We start from the raw sequence: 22,049 nt of genomic DNA, 5'->3' as shown, positions 1-22,049 counted from the left end.
TCTACTTTGATCTGCTTCAGCACCCTTTGGCAAGCACTTGTAGTCAGTAGGGCATAAGAATAAGGACATTGAGATTATGAAAGTGACAGAAACTACAAGAAACTAATATAACTAAGGGGTTTTGCATCTTCCTGGTTTTCGTTTGAAATGCTGGCTTTTCTTTGTTTTGGTATGTTTCTTTACGTCAATTCAAACTTACTCAAAACTGTGAAACAATTTTGCTTGACAAAAGAATCTTGATTTGTGAGTAAAATTATACTGAAATGTCTCTATTTTAACCCAAGAAATACGCCCTTCAGATAGTGAATGACACCATCCTTTTCCCTCCCCACACTTCTAACTTGCTCTCACCTTCCAGGTGGCTACACTGATCCAACACTGTGGTCAAACTTCAGTTTAGCTGTTTATGCTGGTACCCAAGATTCTTTAAAGGTGCTACAACAGAAGTAGCTGAACCCAGTTTTTTCTTGCTTTTACCTGGCTTGACAAAGAGCTAGGAGCTTCCATTGTCACCTTTGAGGGCAGTACCAGAAGAAACTAAGGAAAGAAGTGCCTACTAAGAAGTTCCAAGGGTGGATTGCACCTGGCCCGCCTATGGATGCAGTCCCATTCTACAGAAAATACTGGAATACTCATTGTGGTAGAGGACAAACGTGGAAACGGTACCAATAGGTTAATGCTTCAAGGAGATCACCCTCCTCTTTTCTGATTGATTGCAATAGTTAAATGATCATCAATGGAAGTGGTCCCAAAATGCAAAACTTAGGGCAAAGCGCTTTTGATGTTTAGAGGCTTTTACTCAGGGCTCAATTCTTCCACAGCTTTTCTCTTCAGAAGAGATAGAAACATGATCTCTTACTTCCTGTAAATACCTCAGTTAATGCTAGTTGTAGAGATGCCTAAAGGCTTTGCTTTTTATGCATTTTTAATATATTTGTAGATTTTTAGACTACTATTAAATAGTTATATAGCTCCTAGCATCTTTTCTACCCTTTCTCTTAGATTTTAGAGTAGTCAGTTAACCTTCTAACACGTTCCTGAAATACTGTTTAGTCTTACTCTTCAGAAGAAGAAGCCTGACAAGGAGCAGGTTTCTGTTTTCTAATCAGAATCTGAAAAGACATGATATGAAATGGGGCAAAGAAGCCCTAGACCAACTCCAGTGGGACAGTACCCAGGGAAAATAACCTAACCAACTGCTCTTCTAATTGGACAATATTCGTTAGTTATGCTAATTTGTTAACCTTCTAAAAATTGCAGAAATCCAATGCCACGTGAGCACATCACCACTAGGGTACCTGGAAGCTTCCAGTAAAGGTCTACTTTTTATTTTACTATTTTAACACTATTGCAAGAGTTTTCCTCTTTTGATATTAGGATGGTGGGAGTAGGCAACAGTAGGAGAAGATCATCCTCTTCTGCTCAAGCAATCTGTGGGATGAAACATTTGCATCATGGTTTCCAATGTAACGGAACAGAACAGAGTAGTTGACTTTTGAAATTGCTGCCTATCTACAGAGAAAAGCTGAAGCTGGTGGGGAGTTGTTTGTTAGTTTGTTTGTGTTGGTTTTCGAGTTTTTTTTTTTTTTTTTTTTTTTTTTTTTTTTTTTTGGATTTTTTTTTTTTTTTTTGAGAAAAAGTATTCTATTGTCTGCTGAGCCAAATGTTACTTACTCAAGTATCTCATTTAACTCGCACTTGTGTATTTGAAGAATGAAGGTGAATGAAGGTGAATACAGCTATATAGTAATAGAGATAGGTAAGTGGAGAATATTCAAATTGTTTTAAGTGGTATACTATAGCCATAGGATTTTTTACTTGTATTTCTTATACTTGTATTTCTTGTATTATGCTTGTATTTCTTTTGCATTCCACAGTCCATTTCATGGACTGTGGAATGTAAAATTTGAACAATCTCCTTTGAAATCCATGAATAATATTTGTGCCTGTGTATTTGCATAATGGTGATAGGGTGTGCAATTTTAACCCTTCTCTGAAACTTGTTTTGCTTTTAGTCTCCAGGAGTTCTCAATATGGGCAACAGCTCAGGCACAGCAGCCAGAATACACCTTAACTTGCTCTCCAGGTTCAGCGTATCCAAGACCCAGTTTTAATAAATGACCTTGACTGAGACCTGCCTCAGGACATAAAACTGTAGGAACAAGTCTAAATGGAAATGCAATATTGATTTCTCTCTTCCATTTAAAAATTGAACTAACAGGGAAAGCCAGAATGCTTCTTTCGATTTGCAGAAAAGACTTTTCTGTTTGTGCATAATACACACTGCAATTGATAATGAGACTAGGCTGCTGATGAATAGTTTCTGGACTTACGGGCTTGATTAATGTTCAGTGGCCACTGAGTTGAGCAATAAGTTACTCCAAGATGTTAAACTACCTGCTGGTCTATAACGTCTGCCACAGTTAAGACTTGATTGATGTGAGTTGTTCTCAACGTCTGCAAGGCAATTTTTCTTACAAGAAGTCACTTGCAGAAGAATCCATTCTTTGTGTTTTGCTGTGCTTTCAGCAGAGTGATGGAAAATATAAGTGGGGAAAACCACCTGAAACCATCCAGCCAGCTCCACTGGGCTGAGGTAGGATTAATTCCAGTGTACCATAATGGACATATGTCTTGATGAGATAGATTAGAAATCACTAATAATGGAAAATCTAGTGTGTCCTCACACAGTTCATGACAGGACTTCTTAGAGCAGTTACAAAGTTTCCTAACTTCTTACCTAGAACTGTCTGGGTGTTATTTTTTGTCCTATGCAGCGAGGATTTGGAGGTACTTAGACATATTTGAAAACTGTTACATTCCTTCTGCATACTTTTTTCTTTTTTTTAAACAGAGAAAATTCTCACTTCCTTAATTTCTCCCCTTAAGCCAAGCTCTACAAACTTCTTGAAATATTCTTCCTTTTTGGGGTCTTTCAAACCAGTCCACACTTGTCATATGACGCAGAAGCTGAACTGGGATGGAATATTCCAGCCAAGAAGACTGAAAGGATTCCTTTCTGTGATCTTTTTAGTCTTATCCTTCTACACTCTAGTGAAATTTGCAAAATAACTAATAATAATTAAATAACAACTAAAATAATAACTAATCTCTATTCCATCATCCAAGTTTTGAATAAAAATATCAGATAGCACCTGATATAGAAGAGAACTTGATGGCATCCTTTCTAATCCCTGCTTTCAGCTTGATAATGAATAATTAATATCTACTCTTGAAAACTAATTGTCCAAAACCTTTTTTTTCACATACTAACTTTAATATAGCAGTTATCAATTTAGCTGTGAGAAAACCTTAGGAAGTTCTGGTACAGTTTTACTGTAGTTGAAATACATGGCATAATATTTTTCTGATCCTTTTGGAAGGTCCATTTATTTCTAACACAGGGAGAATACACTGATTTAACCTAATTTGTTCCTGAAAAATGTACATTGGCTGTCAATCATGTCTTTGATATCTTGTGGGTACTTACATGCACATTTTCTCTGAGGGACACTCTGCAGGCTGGTCAAAGCAGAAAACAATAAAAATGTTCCAAGGAAAGAAGTTCACTGTCTCTTTTTTTCATCAATTATTAGAAAATTCATATTTTGCCTCAGACCAGCCTCCCACGAGGCTTACAATTGGAAGTGATCCTATTTTTAATTCTCCTACAGGGAATTCTTTGGGAGAACTACAGCAAACTGCCCTTTACCATTTTATTTAAAGAAAAACATACACAATCATTCAAATATTAGCCATTGACTTCCTGAATGAAATAGTAGTCTTTAAAAGTCTTTGAAAGGTTTGCAATACTGGCAGACTTCCACCAAACATTTTTATTAAACTATTTATATGTAAGCCCTCCAATACATATAAATGTAGACAACAATGAAACACAAAAGATGGCCTTAGTCCAATTTCAGTATTTGTACAAACATTATCAATATAACAGGAAGGACTTCTTACTGTGTAAAACCAAAACTTCACGATGGGAGCATTGTAGAACTCATAAATCTTTCTTCCAATGGGGATCATTCTGTGCCTGCTCTGAACTTCCTCATCCTCCTTCTTTCTTGAGGACTCTCCATTCCCCCGTCCCAGCATTGCCTACAAGAAATGATATATTTGTGTTTCTTTCTTTGTGAAAGAAAAATTACACTATTTTTTGAAATGTCAGGAGGAAATTGTTCTTGATCTCTAGATAAAACCAGGTGATCATAGTTAGGTATAAAAAGCTTTGCTTCCAAATTATCTTTTTTTGCAGGAAGGCTTCTGTTTGATACTTTGAAAATAGAAAACTATCGTTTTAGCCTCCTCCCTCAGCTTGAGAGTGGAATTCCTGATTAGTGAACAAAAATAAGATGTGGAGAATATTTCTCCTTTTTGCTGTATGGACAGAAACACTTTTACCTGACAACAGTTTTTTGCGGTGTACTTCTATACAATAAACAGATGCAGACAGAAAACAGGTAAATATTTGTTTTGAACAAGGAAAAGTTCATAAGGCTGAGATTGAGAGGGAATAACAGGGGGAAAATGAGTTTGCAGTCACTGAACTAGAAGCAAAGAAGACAGTGGCACTTTTCAAGTTAATCACTGACCTGTCCCAGGCCATGATCCCACAGTGAAGCTTACATGGATATAAGAGGGCTCACTAGTAAAGCTCACTACAGCAGAAAGGCCTTGAATTAAAATATCCATATACACAATTGTAGCTTCTTCCATAGTGAAGTTCCAGACTGCTCATGCATTGTGTTGTTAGGTTTGATCTCACAGTTACCATTGCAATTCAGACCGACTGAGAAGCTACACCAAGCTCAACAAACATAAGAAATCCTCAGCTATGAGTGCAAAACAGTCAAATGAAGGTAATATTTTGTTTGTTTATCCTTAATTTTCATTATCAGCTGCAGAGAAGTGGAAGGACTGAACTACAATCACTGAACTTAGTGTTTAAAAGGAGTTCCTTTGTATTTGATGTGTAATGTTCATTAAATGTAGTGTCTGAAGCAATTATTTAGTGAACTAAGACTGGATTTTAGCTCACTGTGCCCTTTGCAAGTTCTTACTATTTAGTTTGTGGATGCACCTCTGGAATGCAGCACCCTACACATGAAATATTTGCAAGACTTAGGACAAATCTAAGTATGCAGGGACTGCATGATGATGCATTTGTTTCAATGCTTCTATAATGTTTTTCTACAAGTAGATGAAGGCACCCTTGTGCCTTTATGTTAACTGAAGCAAACTGCCACCAACAGTGAAGATAGCATTGTCCTCATCCGCAAGTTAAATGGTGGAAAACTAAGGGAACAATTAGATGCCAGACATATGGTATTTCTATGAAAAGATCCTTCTTTTTCTCTGTATCTGTGCTCTATGATTCAACAGGATGCACAGCACATACTTAACTAATTGGTTTCAGGTGAGTTATTTGATCAGGTTCTAGAGCCCTGCAGGAACGGGTGATGCACTTCTCACATATTTAAAAGTAAGAATCACAATCTAATATTTTCTTCTTTTTTTTCCAGCCTCATATGGAGATATTCATAGGTCTTTTTCCTGTGAAATAATATTTGTAATGATAAATTTTTTTTCAGTCAGTGTAGGTATTTGTCACATTATTAGGATTGTGCTTGGTCCCATATGGATCCTTCTCTTTAATTTCATTTATGCAGTTAGTTTTTCCTCTGGTATTATTACTTTCCTTGTGGATCCTTACATTATTGGATCTGACAACACACAGATGTTGCTGTGCATGTTTTCTATAAAATACAATAAAGATTCAGGACAGAAGTATACTGCACTGAAACTAACCTGCTGGGACTGTCTCAAAAACCTAAAGCTGATTTGACCAAGTTAACCTATTTCCTTTAGCTTTAATGGTTGAAGATTCTTAATTTAATTTCCATAAATACAAATAAAACATTACCTATAAAAAATTTAAATGTACCTCCTGTTGGCTCTTACAGAGCACATAAAACACTGCAGAAGTCCATCAAGACTTTTATAAAAAAGGAAAAAGACAAAGTGGCTGTTAAGCAGAGGAAAAAGGTTTTCATGGTTATGAGACTAACTGAATATAACTACAGTAGCAGAAATTACAAAACCTCCACAGAAAATACCGTTACCTGAACTCCACAAAATCAAAGTGATCCTTTGATCCATATCATTGATTGTGTGTTTTTTGGGGAAAAAAATAAATGAATATGATCTGAATGCTCTGGGAATACTATAGCCCAAGAAGGTGTTAATTTGTTTGCTTCTCTCTACTTACTCATGCTTTTAAGGGAAAACTGCCATCTGGAGCTACAGAGTTTTCTGTAGCTTTTCCCAAGGCTTTGTCTCTGCTGTCCTCTGGTGCTCAGGAATTTTGCAGCAGAGTGAAAATGAATGCTGCCTGCTTTAACAAATGAGCAATGCCATGCTTTAGTGAAAGGGATTATTTTACAGAGTTCAAATCCTTCACAATTTTACAAATTTACAAATTCTGAGACAGACTTAATTCTCAATTAAATCAGTGACTTGTGGATATTTTTATGATAATGCTATTTCAATATCTGGATTTATGCTTAAGCTTATGAATTATGATTTCCTGTTTGCTACTGCTTTCTTCTTGATAACAATGCCATAATTTTATCTCGTTATAATTATTTTTGAATTAATTCTATCATATGATACTACCTTCTCCCCTCCTCCATACTACAGATGGGGAATTTCTCTGAGATGGCTAGGGATTAGGTTTGACCTGATGTTCCTGACTGTTAATTATACCTCAATATTAACAAACTGAAAAGCTTCCCCATTAGAAACATTCAGAAATAACCTAAGTAACTGTGTTAACAGAATAATTGCAGTGCCAAATGTGAGCAAATGTTTTCCTTGGAGTGGGATGCAGTAGGGTGGGAACAACTCAATACACTGCTGTGTGTGGGCGGCATCTCTTTCTCTAATACATGATTTTGTCCATGATTCACCATGAGTCATGCAAGGTAAGCTCAAGAGCAGCTCAACCTTATTGTGAAGTACAGTACAACTGCATCATTTTAGCCTGAAGGGATTGATGTTTGCATGCTTTTTACAGGGAGATTTTATTAATCTGGGTTTTTGTTGTTGTTGTTGGGCCAGATTTTGTTTTATGTAATTGAGGACTGTTTGCTGATAATTAACTATCAGGGAAGAGTTTTGTGTTGAACATTTCTGCATTAATATATGTTAACAATCCTACACTATGTTTATATGTTCTATAATTAAATAATAGGAATTTCTGTCTTTCTGGAATGAATACAGGCTCTTCCAGTTCCATCCTGTGTGAAACCTACATGCTATATAGAGACTTATCCCAGTACACAGAGAACTGGTGTGGAAATGATACATGGCTGTGTAGAGACACCTCGCTCAGCACACCCTGCTGAATCCTACACTGTGTGTGAAAGTGCTGCCCCCATGGTAGTTGTTCTAGGATTTCTGTTCTCTACCCTGAAACACTAGTAGAAAAATGTTTTAATGTCTTCAATTTACAGATGCGTAAAATTAGATTTTGCATGTGCTTGGTGGTTACAGTGAGCACAGAGGAACAGGACTAAAGTGTCAGGAGCTCAGTCATCCTTCCTGCTGACCAGGGCAAAGAACACAGACTGTGCCAGGGCACATGTGTGGTGGTGGTGATATGGAGGGTTTCCAAAATCTTTGGAGGAAGAAAGAACCTCTCTTCATGGAGAGGATCAGAATTTCTGCCTAGAGACCATCAGCAGTGTCTCCCAGTTCTGTTTTCCAGAAGAGATGAAGGTGTGCCTTGTTGCTGGCATATGAGATGCTGTGAGACTTGTCTTCCACTGGAAGTGTGAGTTGGGCCAGGGGCACTTGGACATGGATCTTCAGACTTTTCTCTGTTTTTAATGATATGATTAATATTTGATTATTTCTTGCCACTGAGAAAATGTTAAGCACACAGATGAGTTTATGTGATCCCAGAGGCCAACAGAACTAGCTTTGCTGCAGCTGAAAAGTTCTCAGTCTAACTCAGTGACGCTCTTGGAAATCCAAACTTCCTATTAATTTGGGAAAATCAGAGCAAAATGAACAAAACAACAACAGAAACATTTTTAAAGGACTTAAGTGAGTTACTCTGTGTTCTGAAATAAAACCATTTGCCAGGGAGCACTATTATCCAAACAATAAGGCACTGAATAGAGTTAAAGATGCTCCAAGTTATGGCCTCCAGAATAAGGCTTATTCTGGAAGGAAGATATACTTCTGGGGTTTCTGACTGACCTGAATTTCAGCATTTAAGGCCTTGACTGGGACACTGTACAAATAGAAAATATCTCTGGCCTTTAGACTTTAATGCCCTTCTACTCCTCTGTGTTTAATATTCAGGCTTAATAACTGCCTGCTCCATACATAAACTGTGGTGAATTTCTTGGTGCTGAGGAGCATTGATGAGAGCAGTATTCAAATATGTTTTTGTGAGTAGCTGCTATAAGCCTGTTTCTTAGCATCTAGGTGTTAAAGAAATGTGAGCTTATCACTCTCATGTATCTTTTATAAAGCTAAAAGCAGGTGTGAATAAGTAGTTTACAGTGAATAAACACATCTTCATAGTATATGCGTATGTTCAGTTACCTGCCAGACACTTTAAGAGGAGCATAAAGCAAATACATACTTGCATACAGATGCACCGATGTGGAGACTTAACTTCACTGTTGCTGTAGTCTGCTGATCACATTTTTCTGTGCAAATGAGGTGTAAAATAGGGAAAAGATCACTGTGGCCCTGTACCTCATGCACTCTGCATATGTGCAGTACAGAAGGAGAAACTGACTCCTTGGCCTTATTTAGTCACCTGGGTTTAGCAGTGCAAGACACACAGGAAATCAATGAACAGACCTTTCCTAGATGAGACCTCTTTGTCTTCATTTTAGCAGAGAGAATATATGGGTGTAACATGATGAATACAGAGGCTTGAGGGGCATTCATTTGGAATGATTAGAAGGAGAATCAGGAAGATTATTTCAATTATGTATTATTTGCCAGAAAAGATAAAACGCTTTTTTAACATCACTTTTGTTTGTTAATTTTTATGCTGAACAAAACTCAAGTTAGGTGCGTGACTGATCTATTTATTCAAAGTTCAGCAATGGATTAAACATTTATGATATCCCAGCAAAATAAATTATTAATCTTATTGAAGTATTTATAAGGTATCCTTAATGTATTAAAGGATACCATGGCTAAGGGGAAACTTCACAAAGGCACTTCCCAAAACATCCTTCAGGCATCATCTGATTGGTAGAAAAGAAGCCTGACCTTTATGCCAGACCATTTGACTAAGGCTGAAGCAACACGAAACTTCAGTCTAAACTCTTTTCTTATATTCAAAATATGGCAGGTGACTAAATGTAACTGCCTGTGGCATCTAAGCATAAACATGCAAAGATCTCTCTGCTAACAATTCGCCTCTCCTCACCACTGAGGGGCACCTGTGAAATAGCTGTGTCAGAAGTTCTACAGTATGGTATATTATATGCCGAAATAACTAAGTGAGTAGTGCTTCACCAAAGATATTGTTTCTAAACTTGCTGGACTCCACAGGAAGAAGTATTATTTTATAGAACAGGTTTTAAGTGCCTGAGACTTCACTAGAGTGATACACTGAATTTGAAGGAATAAAGGGAAGAGTCATTGACAGAACAAAGCAATAGGACTGTCAGCACATGGAATGAGGAAGAGGGGGAACATCTAAGGTTCATCTGGAATAGCAGATCCACTGCGCACATCACTCACAGGAGAAGGGAAAAAGAAAACAGTATTGTAGACAAGAAACCAGGAGCTGGGATAACTACAGTGAGATGGAAAGCACATCTTCCCCTTATTTCTCCCCATTGCCAGGTAAAAGGCAGCTTGCAAAGTGCTTTGATTTGAACAGGCACTTCATAAGGGGATTAGAAGCCAAGGGTTAGTAAATGGCAATCAATAGCTAATGAGCAGAGAATGCCCCATTGCTGCTATTCTGGCTTCTGGTCCTTCCCAAGAGCCAGGTTCTTGCCTGCAAACGGGTCCTGTAGGTGGGTCTTGTGGGCTGCTCCTTCGGCTTGCCTGCATATTGGGTCCTGTAGGCAGGTCCTTCTGCCTGCCTGCAGTCGGGGTCCTGTGGGCAGCTCCTGCTGTTTGCCTGTGGGAAACAGTCTGGGTTTTTTTGTTTTTGTTTTTGTTTTTTAACTAAACTAGGCAAATCCCTTTTATGTGTATACCTCTATCCTGACCAACTGGAGCTGAGTTTTAAGCCTTTCAAAGACACCACAACCAAACCCAAACCAAATGAGACAAAGGCAGATGTAATAGCCTGTATGATAATTGCCCAAACTAAAAGTGTGAGAACAAGAGGTTACAGGAACAAGACACAAGAGGTAGATGAACTGTGTCATTTTCAGAGCTTTAGCTGTCTGATTCTTTGTGGTGTAAATTATTCCTCAAAGGTTATGTTACTAATACTGACAAGCCTCTCCTTACACAATTCTGTTGAGTTGTAGAAGTGGAGCTGTCTAGCTGCTTGCTAATGTGTTCAGTGCATTAAAAACTGGATATGTGTTTGTGTGAAATGTAATGGCCACAAATACAAAAAGAATTTTAGAGTAAGTTTTCATGATTTTTCTGGCCTGTTTGCACTTGCTTACTCTCTATCAAGCTTCTAGTTGACTGCTCTAGTGAAGTCAACTAAAAGAAAAAAATATCTGGCTTCCATGAATCTTTTGGCATCTCTAACCAAAGATGAGCCCTTTTCCAGCAGAGAGGTCATCTTTCATGACTGAGTGCTTCTAAAATCTAATTCACTTAGTTCAGACAATGTGGCACCAAATTGTGTCAAAATATGAGGATATTACAGCACAACATCACTGTGCACTGCTGTAGCTTGGAGACAAAATTAAGGCAACTTGTGTGGTTTGAGTCCCATGGAGGAGAGGGGAGTGTGAAGAGTGGTATCCTATCATGTGCTATATTTAGTCATCAGATGGTGTGTAATGCCTACAGAGGTAGGAATAACGAATTGACAGCATTGAGGCTGATGATTTATTGTGAGAACTTACAGTGAGTTCCATGTCTTCCTCATCTTTTTCTTTCACTGGTTTCTCTGGTTCCTCTGGATCCTTTTCTTGAAGATGGATCTCGTTGGCCTGGGTCATGTAGGGCATATCATCTTTGTTCTTGAACTCCAAGCTGAGGATTGAAGGAGGAAGTAGAATTCCTAGAATTACCTAGAGCAATAATAATGATAACAATAATCATCACAGAAAACAGATTATGGTCATAATGGTTACTTAGCATCAAAGGAACAACTCCCCAAGAAATTTAGGGCAAGAAAGATACACATGCCTGGGAGTTTCTATGACAATAAAGTATTTGCCACTGGGGATAATGCTACCAGAGTACTGAATCAAAGCATGTAACTTCTACTAGTGTTGCTATGAATGCCCTTGAAAGTTTTATCTGCTTGCACTACATCAGATGCATAATGCTACATACTAGAATATATTTACAAAGTATTATATAAGGTCAAGTGTAGGTGGGACCACATGGGTGTACAGACCTGCAAATATCTGCATTTTACATAATACAAAATATCAGTATAAATGACACACAGTATTTATTTCCATGGAGAGGGTTAATAGCTCTTTGTGTCCATGCTTAATGTACACTGGTAGTCAAAGAAGTATAACTATGTGGGAATCTGAGGAGATAAGGCAAGCCAGCAAAGCAAATGCTGATGTGCATAGATATGCAGTCCTCCTATATTTTGTTTCAGTAACCAGGCAGCTGTGTAATGGTCATGTTAATACCAGTTCTTCCTTTTCTGCTTTCCCTCTCTTAGATGCAGGAGTGTAGAAACCACTAAAATTATCTTTTTGGGACATATAAGTAATAAACGATGCTTGGGTTAAAACATCAGTACAACTGAATAGATATCAAAATAATACAAAGCAAAGTCTGTATTCACATGCACAATAACTGTTCCTGGTTATGCTGCAATTTGATGGAGAATTATTTTCTTATAAATCTCTCCCTGAATGAGAGTGAAACCAGAAAGTTAACTTCTTGGCAGGTTAGGGAGAGTGCTTGTGCTCATCATATCAGGAGACAGCCTGTGTGCTGTTGAAACCAAAGTACACAATGAGGAGCAGTTAGTGTAAGCGAATGCTGTACCCAGCCTTGAAAAGCTTCCTGCACTGCTCCTGCACTCACAAAACAATGGGTCCAGGGAGAGGGGGTTACAGGAAGACCTGGCTTCACAGAAAGGCTATTATTAAAAGCAGGCAGGATTAACAGCTGCCCCTAACCCTTCCATTGGTGTGATACATCCTCAGCAAGAATCTGAAGAATTATTTTCAATCTTCCTACCAACTGTCAGTTTCAAAGGGAAAAAAACTATTTCTGGGAAATAAACCGTTACTCATGCTTGCAAATCTATTTCTTTGACATGCTGCCTCATGTAGCTTGTAACCTGCTTTAGCTTTAAACAAGTTCTGCTAATGAGCTTCAATGAAATAAGATACAGAAATAAGACTGGAAAATGAGTAAAGGATCCTTGTGAAGCCCTGGTGTTAGAAGAAGCTCAAAGGAAACAGAACCTGATACCTCCAGGCTTATGAAATGATGAAATAAAGGACTATTTTAGGACTTAAGAAATGTCTGCTGAAAAGTGGAATGCATGTAGTAGGAAATCAGTTGCTGCTGACCTTCATGTACCTAGGCTGAATATCTGCAAAGCCAAAGAGTGAAGAAGGCAGCTGTCCCTCTGAAGGATAATAGGCCTGTGAGCTCAGGAAATAGATAGTAGCAATGTCTCCAAATGTGAGAATATTTTGAATCTGTAGCAGGACAACATACATGCATGCACAGGTCCTGCATAGGAATGCTATCAGCCACTTGTTCTCATTCATAACTTTCACTGGATTAAAAGACAGTCTGGAAGCAATGCATATACTCCTAAGCATTCTTGCCATTACTGAACATCTTTTCACATGGCAACACAGCTGAGTAATGACCAATTTTCACACAGGCACTTAGTGCAGAAGAGAGAATCCCTTCACTGAGATATTTCTCAGTGATCCGGGAGGAAGAGGCATCCTCAGTATGTTCGAACTGGTGACTGTTTTGTGAAACATGCCATGGACTCAAATTCATCCCAGAATTCACTGTGCACTGTTAGCAGTTTTGTCAACTGTAGGAGTAAAGCTTTAACAGCTTTGAAAATCTAATTGTCTTTCAGACCCTCTAAAGGACTCCCTTCAGATGCCATCAGGAAGATTTGCAAGGGTTTGCAAAGAAATTTGTGCTGCCTACTTTGCCTGTTCTGGGGAAGGTTGTCAGATCAGCACCTTTCCCTAACAGTTAATTCACTTACACTTTCTTTTCCTTTATTTAACTTTAAAACTCTTGACTAACTTCTCAAGTATACAGGCAGGATGACACACTAACCTCCTAGCTCAATTCTTATTCTGATAAATGATGCCAGAGGGGACTTTAAAAAAGGGAATGAAAAAATCTAAGCTGTGTGCTTTGAATTTAGGCTTATGATAAGCCCCAGGTGAAAAACTGAACACAGGAGGAATATACACTGCTTAACGTCATTGCAAATAAGCATCTGAAATATGGTTACTTTAGACAGTTATAACTGATTTGCTGTGAACTCTGTCACCATCTATTATAATTTTCTGAATGTTAATTTTATTTTAAAACAGGAATGACCTTTAGGCCAGAGTTTTTCCGCATGCGGAGACGACCCATCCACATGTCAGTGAGCAGCATCTGGCTGCAGGTGTGAGCGATGAAGTCCCTGTGCTTGGCTGCCACTGCAAGCTGCAGGCATGTGGCGTTGCTCCAGTTCTTCAGCTCGTAGGTCAGCAGTTTCATTGCCAGCTGCTCGTCCTGCTTGTACGACTGGTCCAGCAGCTCAACCGCCAACTGGCCAAAGTCCCTGCAACAGAGGGACATCCACTCAGCATACACCTTTATCTGTGCTCAAAACACCTCTCTGCAACTTCCAGCCTCTCTGCAAAGGGCACGTCACCTTCTGTATTGCACATTGTGATGTTGACTCTACATGGAAACCCACATTTTCAAATGTGAGTGACTGATGTTAGGCATATAAATAAGTGCCCCAACTTAGCAGTGATGAGGCACCCACACCTACCAGCTGTCTGCTCCCACCTCCCTGCCCACCTCCCTGACATTTTCTAACTGAAATCCTCTGGTTAACTGCAGCTTAAGGGATTGCTTCTCTGCTGTTTGCCCATGGCTTCGTGGTCAAGCCTCCTGGAAGAATGATTGTCCACTATCCTTTCTAAAATCCTAAATTTCTAAAATTTTAACATCAGGAAAGACTCTTATGGAATCTAGTATCTTGCCTTGCTCATCTAAGCATGACCTCTTGGTTAATTAACACTTCTGCCTGAATACTGTGCTCATAAGGACTTCAATAACGGTTCTGCTGGGTAGGTACTGAGTATCCTGACAAAGCACAGAGAAATGTTGCAGTCTGACTCTTGAGGCCTCAGGGAGAACACATAAACAATACAGATATTTCACTGTCTTCTTGACATCTTCTCATTTCAGAAGTTATATTGCTAACAACTTTGCTCCTCTGGCAGACAGATTGTTTAAAAATCCTTTAGATTCTCTCTAAAGGGATTGCACTTCCCACAAGTTAGAAATGAAAGCAAGCTACAGATAAGAAAATTTAGGCAGGTTCAGAAATCTTTCTTCACTCTCTTTTTTTTTTTTTTTTTTTTTCTCTTTCTTTCTTTCTTTCTTTCCTCAGTAAAGTGTACATGAAAGGAAATTCACCTGGAATTGTGATTCAGCTCTTGGGATATGTCATCCACCATGTCATTTTCTGAGGCTTCATGGGCCATGGCTTTGCAGAGTTTGCAGGCGACCAGTGCTTTAGCCATAGCCTCTTCCCCGTGTTGCCAAAAGAAGAGGGCCATCTTCTGACGTTTCATCAGCACAGCCCACACCATAAGCTCATGGAATGGGAAGGGAAAGTGATTGATCTCAGGGTCATCCATATCAATATCAACTTCCTCTTCTTTTTTTTTTGTTGGTTTTCTCCCTCGACGCAAAGGGACATCATCCTGTGGGAATTATAGAGAATTTTTTTCATCAGTGATGGAACTGAATCAATTCACACAATTCATTTAAATCAATACCTAAGATGTGAAACAGGTTTTCTGCAGGCCAGCCCATTCGTCATTTTTTGGACAAAATATTTAACATAGGTAAACAATAAAAAAGGTATCAGTGCATGCACTGTAATTAAGAAGACAGTAAACATGGAAACAGAGCCTTGGACTGTCACTTTGAATTGCTCTTTCTCCCTAATAACAAAAAGTACAATCACACAATATCCAGAACCATTTTGGAAAAGCCATCATTAAAATAAAATTAAGAGCTCACTGCAAATGTACCATCTGCTGCAATATATCTGCCTCATTCCACCTCCAGAAAATACATATCCAGGGAATTTTCTGCTGAAGATTCCTTTTATGCTTATTCTTGTGTTTTCTCCCTTTATCTCCTTACAAAGGTAGCAGTCTCCCTTCTTTACTCCTATTCTGCATGTTTATTCCTTCCTTCTCCATTGTTGTTTCTGTTGCCTTTAGTTTATTTCCCATTTTAGCCTTTTGCTTTTATCAGATGAGCTGACCTATTCTGTCCTGTGTCTATAGATGGAAAAAACAAAAGCAGTTGTATAAAATAAACAAACATGAAAATAGTACTATCCCCTTGAACCACCAGGGTAGCCAAAAGTGCCAATGAAACTGAGATGACTTTGACCTGTATAAAGATTTCTGCATCATTCTCTGCAAGTGTTTGATTTCTCTGAACATGTTTTTAGTTAGATGCTATCTGACTGAAATTCTGCTTGCCCTGCCAGACTGAAACATTTTGTTTACTTCTTATTAAACAAAAAACCAAAAAGATCCATAGTTAGAGAAGATCTCTGTTTTTCCTTAGCTATCTCCTGGACTTCTATTAAGAATGTTTCTTAATCTGCCTTCTGTGTAAAAAAGTTATCTGGATGAAAAATACTATTCATGCTCTCATTACAGTGAATTTAAACATTATCTGGATATAGTTTTTATTTGTCAAAGAAGAAAAAGACATTAAGATTTGCCTACCTCCATTCCCAACAGCTTCAGGGCTTTTGGCTGTGCAAAAAAAGTTAGAAAAACGTTATTTCTCACAGAATAGTGATGAAAAACTACAGCTATTTGTGTACACATATATACATATGAATGTAGAGTGACATAGAATAACAATAACATATAGATAATATATACATAATGTAATATAATGTAGTGGTATATATATACACATATACACATATACACCAATCAAATAATTACATATATGTAGTTATTTCAAACTTGAGTTTGACACTATTTAATCAAAACCACAAGAGAAGACGTGTATTTGGATTCAGGTACAAATTACAACTGGTTAGGGCTGCTTTAGCGAAAAAGTGATAGGGACCACTGATAAGGCAAGAATGGATTTCTCTGGAGTTCTTCAGTGTTTTGGCCACTGCTCTGGAACACTTTTACTGACTGCTGTGGAGCTGCTCTGTGCTTTGGTTCAGTATCAGTGAAATAACTGCTCAAATGCTTTTCTCAATGGGGTGACTAAGGGTAGGAAGTCTCTCCCACAAGCTACAATTAGTCTTTTCCTTTCAAATGAGAAGAATCATAATGAAAAGCATAAGGAAACAAACCGATTTTAAGTAGTTGTCTGCAAGGATTTCACAGACCCATTGCTACTGACAGACACTTATTAATACTTTGAGTGCTGTCTATTGCTAAAATCTGAAATGAGGCAAAATTAGACAAAAAATGAACTACAAATCTTACTGGAAGTAGCTGAACAGACTCCTGCTCATGCTGGATTGGGCCAATGGCAACATGGATGACAATAAACAGCTTTTGTTTATTGTCTTTTAGAAAGACCTTTCTTTGTATTCACAGTGGCATAACTTATCAAACATGCAACCCACAAAAATACTGAATGAACCCAACGACTGCTGGAGCCACATCCAAATAATAAGTTTTGAGTTATGGGTTTCTTTGCCCTGAAACCTTCAGATCACAATCAGGAGATGAGCCATGAGATAGGAAATGCATCTAACAATAGAAGTTTTCAAATCTAACTCAGGAGTTAGAAATGTAGCCTTATTGATGCAGGTCAAAAGATTTGTCTTTTAACAGCTGTAAATACTTATAATTACAGGTTTTAGAGTCAGAGTAGACTGTTTTATGTGCCGGTTTCAGCAGGGCAGCAGAACACAGTAATTTCTTCATTAAATTAATAAAAAAAAAACATAGCTTGTGTCAGTGTCTGGCTTGTGATGCATTATGGTGAGATAACTGCAATGCACATAATATAAATGAATCTGTAGAATGAACAGCGTGTGCACTGGACCCCACCAGTCTGGAACAATGTAAGAAGCTATGGTAATCCCTACCGGTTGGTACAGTCATGAGGATGGCAAAAAAGTTGTTTCTTACCCTCTTGGGCCCAAACAGGTTGTGGTAGAGTGTTCTGAACCGCTTCCGGGTGTAATTGCAGCGATATGCTCCTCCCATCAGGTACTCTATCACCAATCCAATATCAATCAGACTGATCCGATAATCAGGAGGTAAGTTTCCCTGCAATGAAAACAAGGATGGTGGGAGAAGAAATGCTAATTACTGACATTGCTAAATGTACTTTAAAATGATGTTAGAATAAAACAAATTAAATAGATAAAAGCAGGAATGTATTATTATGCTGGTTAATTAATTCACCTTAAAATAGATCCAACCGAAACCTGGATATTCTCGCTTGGAAAGAAGACATAAGTTAAATAAGAAGGTGAAGAACTTGTTGGAAGTAACAGAAGATAACGTCAGTACACAGTACTCATATTCTTCAGCTGGGGAAACAAGGAACATGACTGCAGAAAAAAAAGCATGAGGATTGATACACTTGAAAAATCAGGCACAGTTGCTGGACTCTAGAGTTCTGCAAGATAGCACTTTTCCTGCATCAACTCTCACCCACAACTCATCCTGGCATCTCACATCTCTGCTGGCATCTCTTGAGACTGCCTCATCTGAACTGTCAAGGCATGGTGAAGTGTCATCACACAAAATCTTTTGTTCACATGGGACCTACTCCTTCCCATTGTGCAGTGTTTCCTTCCCATGCTCCAGGAAAGAAAGGGCAGGAGGTAAGTTTGGTGTTACAATTCTAGAGGACTTACACAGCACACGAGCTATCATTATTACTAGTTGCTAGGGGCAAGGAGAATCTGTCAGCATGAAGTCTTGGCGGTATGTTCAAAGAATACACACCCCTGCTAAAGTTTCACAACAAAAATGAGGAAAGCATCAGTATGTATGAAAGCTGTAATAAACAAAATATCTGTGGCTAATTATTTTGAGGTTTGTTTATGAAGAAAACTATAGGCCTAGCAATTTTTCTACATATTCCCTACCTGAGTTCCTTACATATTTTACTAAAAGCCCCTTTAAACACATTATCTAGTTATGCAATTTCCAGCAGAGCCATGGGGATTGTCTCACAAGAAATGAACTGAGTTTGTGGCAAGGGTCATCAGCAGGATCCTGGAAAAGATGTCTACAGACTTCTCCTTCCATTTATTTTCCTTTCTTACCCTCTGATAGATATTTTTATATATCTATATCTAAATAGATATGTATATGTACATGTTTGTCTATGTACATGTACATGTATGTATATGTATACATATATGATGTCTTCAGCACGTACTTTTTAACTTGAAAGGAAGAAGAATGACAAATACATACACATCTCACTGTCCTTTTTATGGGAACTCCCTTGCACACATCTTCCTTCTCTTCACTTTCAAATCTGAAAATGGCATCACTAAGGTTATGATGCTCCAGTTCTTCTGGGTTGCAAAACTATGAAGATAGATTTCAGTAACAGATTGTCTCTCACTGCATACGAATTTGCTCTGAGTTAACAGGGCACTTCTATTCCCTGGCTGCAGTAACCCCAAGGGGACATCTTGTCTGCTGAATTACTTCAAGCTGTGCTGCACTCACAGATGTGCCAGTCAAGTCTCTTGGGGGTCTTTGGCAAAGGAAGAACAAAACCCAAGTGGGGGCACAACTGCTCTTCTATTCCCTCCAGTAGAACTACACAAAGTAAACTCCATTTATAGGAGGAAAGGACTAACGGGAAGAGAATGAACCCAAAAGAAAGTTTGCTTCCTTCTCTAACTCACTGCTTCTGAATTGACTAGATGACAGCTGGTGTTTCAGTAAGCGCTCCCTACTAGAAAAGAAGGCATGATTCAGCAAATTGCGAATAGATTGCCTGGCTCTAGAGACCTCACTAAGAAATCCTTCAGATTTACAGAACCCTCTCTGCTCTGTATATCACTGTGCAAAAGATATGACTACAAAATAAAGGTGGAAAGAGAGACAAATTATTCTTCTGTACTGTGTGTAATATGAATAGTAGCCTTGAAAAAAAAGGAATATTACTCTAATAAAAAATTATCTCATATATTCAATATTGCAGAAGGACCAGAAATTGTAACTCTTAGCTTCAAAATTTTTCAGTGCACTGTAATAAATCCAATGTTCTATAATGATATACCATACAGATTACAGTGAGCCTGCAGCTCTTTTTATGTGTTCATTAGAAGAAGGTTTGTAATTCACATGGAGCAGTTTTATGATTATCATGTCTTGCTGGAAATATCTGCATGTCTGGAGATATCTGCCTGTCTTCCATGGAGATGTGCTTATTAGATTAGAGCAGAGAAACACTAATGGAGAGCAGATGGCAACTGGGTCTGCAGAAGAGAAAAAAAGGATGTGAAGAGCCTCCTTCCGCTTCTACTTCAGCCATGAAGTGTTTATTTCTTGCCCTGCTGCCATGTTACAAGCAATATACTGAAAAGGCTGAGCAGGGAGAGAGAGAGGTTGTGCTCTCATGGTGTACCACACCCAGCAGTGGGCTGGCACCGGAAGTGACAGAAAATCAAGCAAATTCAGTGGAAAAAACTGAGCTGCCAACCATTTTTAAGTAATGTTCTCTAGCATATCCTTTTGCAACCTTCCTAATCTTGTCTAATTTGATGGGTGGGGGAATTACTATGGTTTGCAGGAATGTGTAACAGCTTAGATAATTTGGACATGGTAATATTTATACTGAACAGTTTAAAGAAAAATAACATCTAAAAATTAAATTAAAAATGAAATTTAAATTAAATTAAATTTTAATTAAAAAATTAAATTTTCCTAGGTTTGTTTGGTTGGTTTTTCCCTCAAAATGTTCTTCTCTCTCCAGAATGTGTAAAATGATAATTCTACTAGAATAAGAATGAAAGAATTAGCAGAAATGGGAGTTGCAGCTCCAAGGCAGTTGCAGTTAAACAGACTCTATCTTAAGGTCTTCATTCAAACTGAATACTTTAATATTACTAAGTGACAAAAAAAAAAAAAAAAAAAAAAAAAAAAAAAAAAAAAAAAAAAAAAAAAAAAAAAAAAAAAAAAAATTCAGCAGTTAAGAAAAAACAGTAGGCATCAGGGTGCTACCTGTGTTACAAAGTGTGAGTTTCTTGATACGGTTCTGATTTCTAAATTTTCATAAAAGATTTAGATAAAAAAACTTCCAGTAAAGTAACTTTGCATCTAAACCTCCCAGATAACACTGAAACACTTCACTAAAGAAAACTCCCAAATCCACAGCAAAAATACACATTTCATGAACATTACTTTTCTAAAGGGCGAAACCCTATTTAAGAAAACTGGACCATCCTTGTGAGAGGAGTTAGACATGTGCCAAAGCATTTGCACTGTCAGCAGACAGCTTGAACCACCCTTGCAGTGCTAAGAATGCTTGTAAATGAAGCACAGTGGTGCAAGTGGGGCAGAACTGCCCCAAGAAGAAAAAGAATTTGGATTAACTAATTCTAGTGCCGTATATGTGGTCAAGAATGACCGAGGAGGAAGTTTGATTTTGAGGTAAGATAGCTGTCCTGGTTAACAATCAACAACTCTTTTAATGCTGGGACAAACTCTTCTGTGTTAATGCACTATTCTTCCCCTGAAGAAATTTCCAGATTAAATTGTAGCTAGTCAGTTGTAGTACTTTTTTCACTTCAAGTTCATTTTTGTGTCACCATGTATTCAAGCCTCTGAGCTTGTGTGTTAAGGCAAAAATAATACTGTCAAAATTCTGTATATTGCTAGTTTGTTCTTTGGAAATGCAGACGTACAGTAGCAGTCAAAAAACCCTCATCTTTTTAAATGCAAATAACTCTGAAGTGGAATTGAGATCTGTTAATTATGTACAATGTTTTGGATAAATGGACAAAAAATCCACCTGTTAATTTCTACTGATCTTCATCAGCTAGTTGAGGCAGGGAAGGATTTTTTATTTTTTTTAAAATTTGTAGAGGGCAACCTCCACCTCTAGAAAGGGTGTCCAGCACAGCCACCATCTGATTCTTTCTGCTTAGCCTGAGTACACTGCTGTGTATGGTCTATGGAAGGAAGCCAAACTTAAATGTGGAATTCTGGACCCTTGACAAGAGATGTCAAAATGGCCATGAGGCCAAAATGCAGGCAGGTTGGCCCTGCTACATAGTTATGGAACTGAGAGGACTGAAAGGTGATATGAGGCAGAGTCGTTATGACATAATTTGTCTTGTTAATACATGCAAAATTTATGCACATTTTGATTACCCTAAATTCTTTAAGATTGTGTCTCCAGACCTTTACAATATGCTGCCTAGGCTTTCATTCTTCACGGCAGGATTTGGAAATCCAAAGGGAAAATACATTGTTGTGTTATATGTTTGTGTGCATGTGTGTGTCCATGTGTATCTATAGGCTGCCATGAATGGAATCTGATAATGTGACTTTTGTTGTTCTAATTATTTGTTTTATTAAGCAGGGAAGATTGTCTTTAAAACAAAACAAAACAAAACAAAACAAAACAAGACAACA

General features: G+C 38.0%; 1 protein-coding gene across 2 annotated transcripts in view; it reads right to left on the bottom strand.

Annotated features, from left to right (window-relative positions):
* TRPM3 (transient receptor potential cation channel subfamily M member 3) overlaps positions 1 to 22,049 on the bottom strand; it is a gene marked incomplete at both ends in the record, with an annotated part of 383,951 nt that overhangs the window by 28,272 nt on the left and 333,630 nt on the right. The window contains 7 exons of one of the 2 annotated variants that reach the window (XM_083884288.1): positions 3,967 to 4,107; positions 11,088 to 11,255; positions 13,747 to 13,975; positions 14,845 to 15,134; positions 16,182 to 16,211; positions 17,565 to 17,705; positions 17,844 to 17,879. In XM_083884288.1, the coding sequence (XP_083740414.1) occupies positions 3,967 to 4,107; positions 11,088 to 11,255; positions 13,747 to 13,975; positions 14,845 to 15,134; positions 16,182 to 16,211; positions 17,565 to 17,705; positions 17,844 to 17,879 (1,035 nt within the window). The remainder of the gene's footprint in view (positions 1 to 3,966; positions 4,108 to 11,087; positions 11,256 to 13,746; positions 13,976 to 14,844; positions 15,135 to 16,181; positions 16,212 to 17,564; positions 17,706 to 17,843; positions 17,880 to 22,049) is intronic. The other variant, XM_083884289.1, reaches the window with a different exon arrangement.

Source organism: Zosterops lateralis, assembly GCF_965231275.1.
Source record: "Zosterops lateralis genome assembly, chromosome: Z".
In the NCBI taxonomy this organism is placed as follows: domain Eukaryota; kingdom Metazoa; phylum Chordata; class Aves; order Passeriformes; family Zosteropidae; genus Zosterops; species Zosterops lateralis.
The sequence above is the reverse complement of the archived record's forward strand: the minus strand, read 5'-3'. Positions and strand labels throughout refer to the sequence as shown.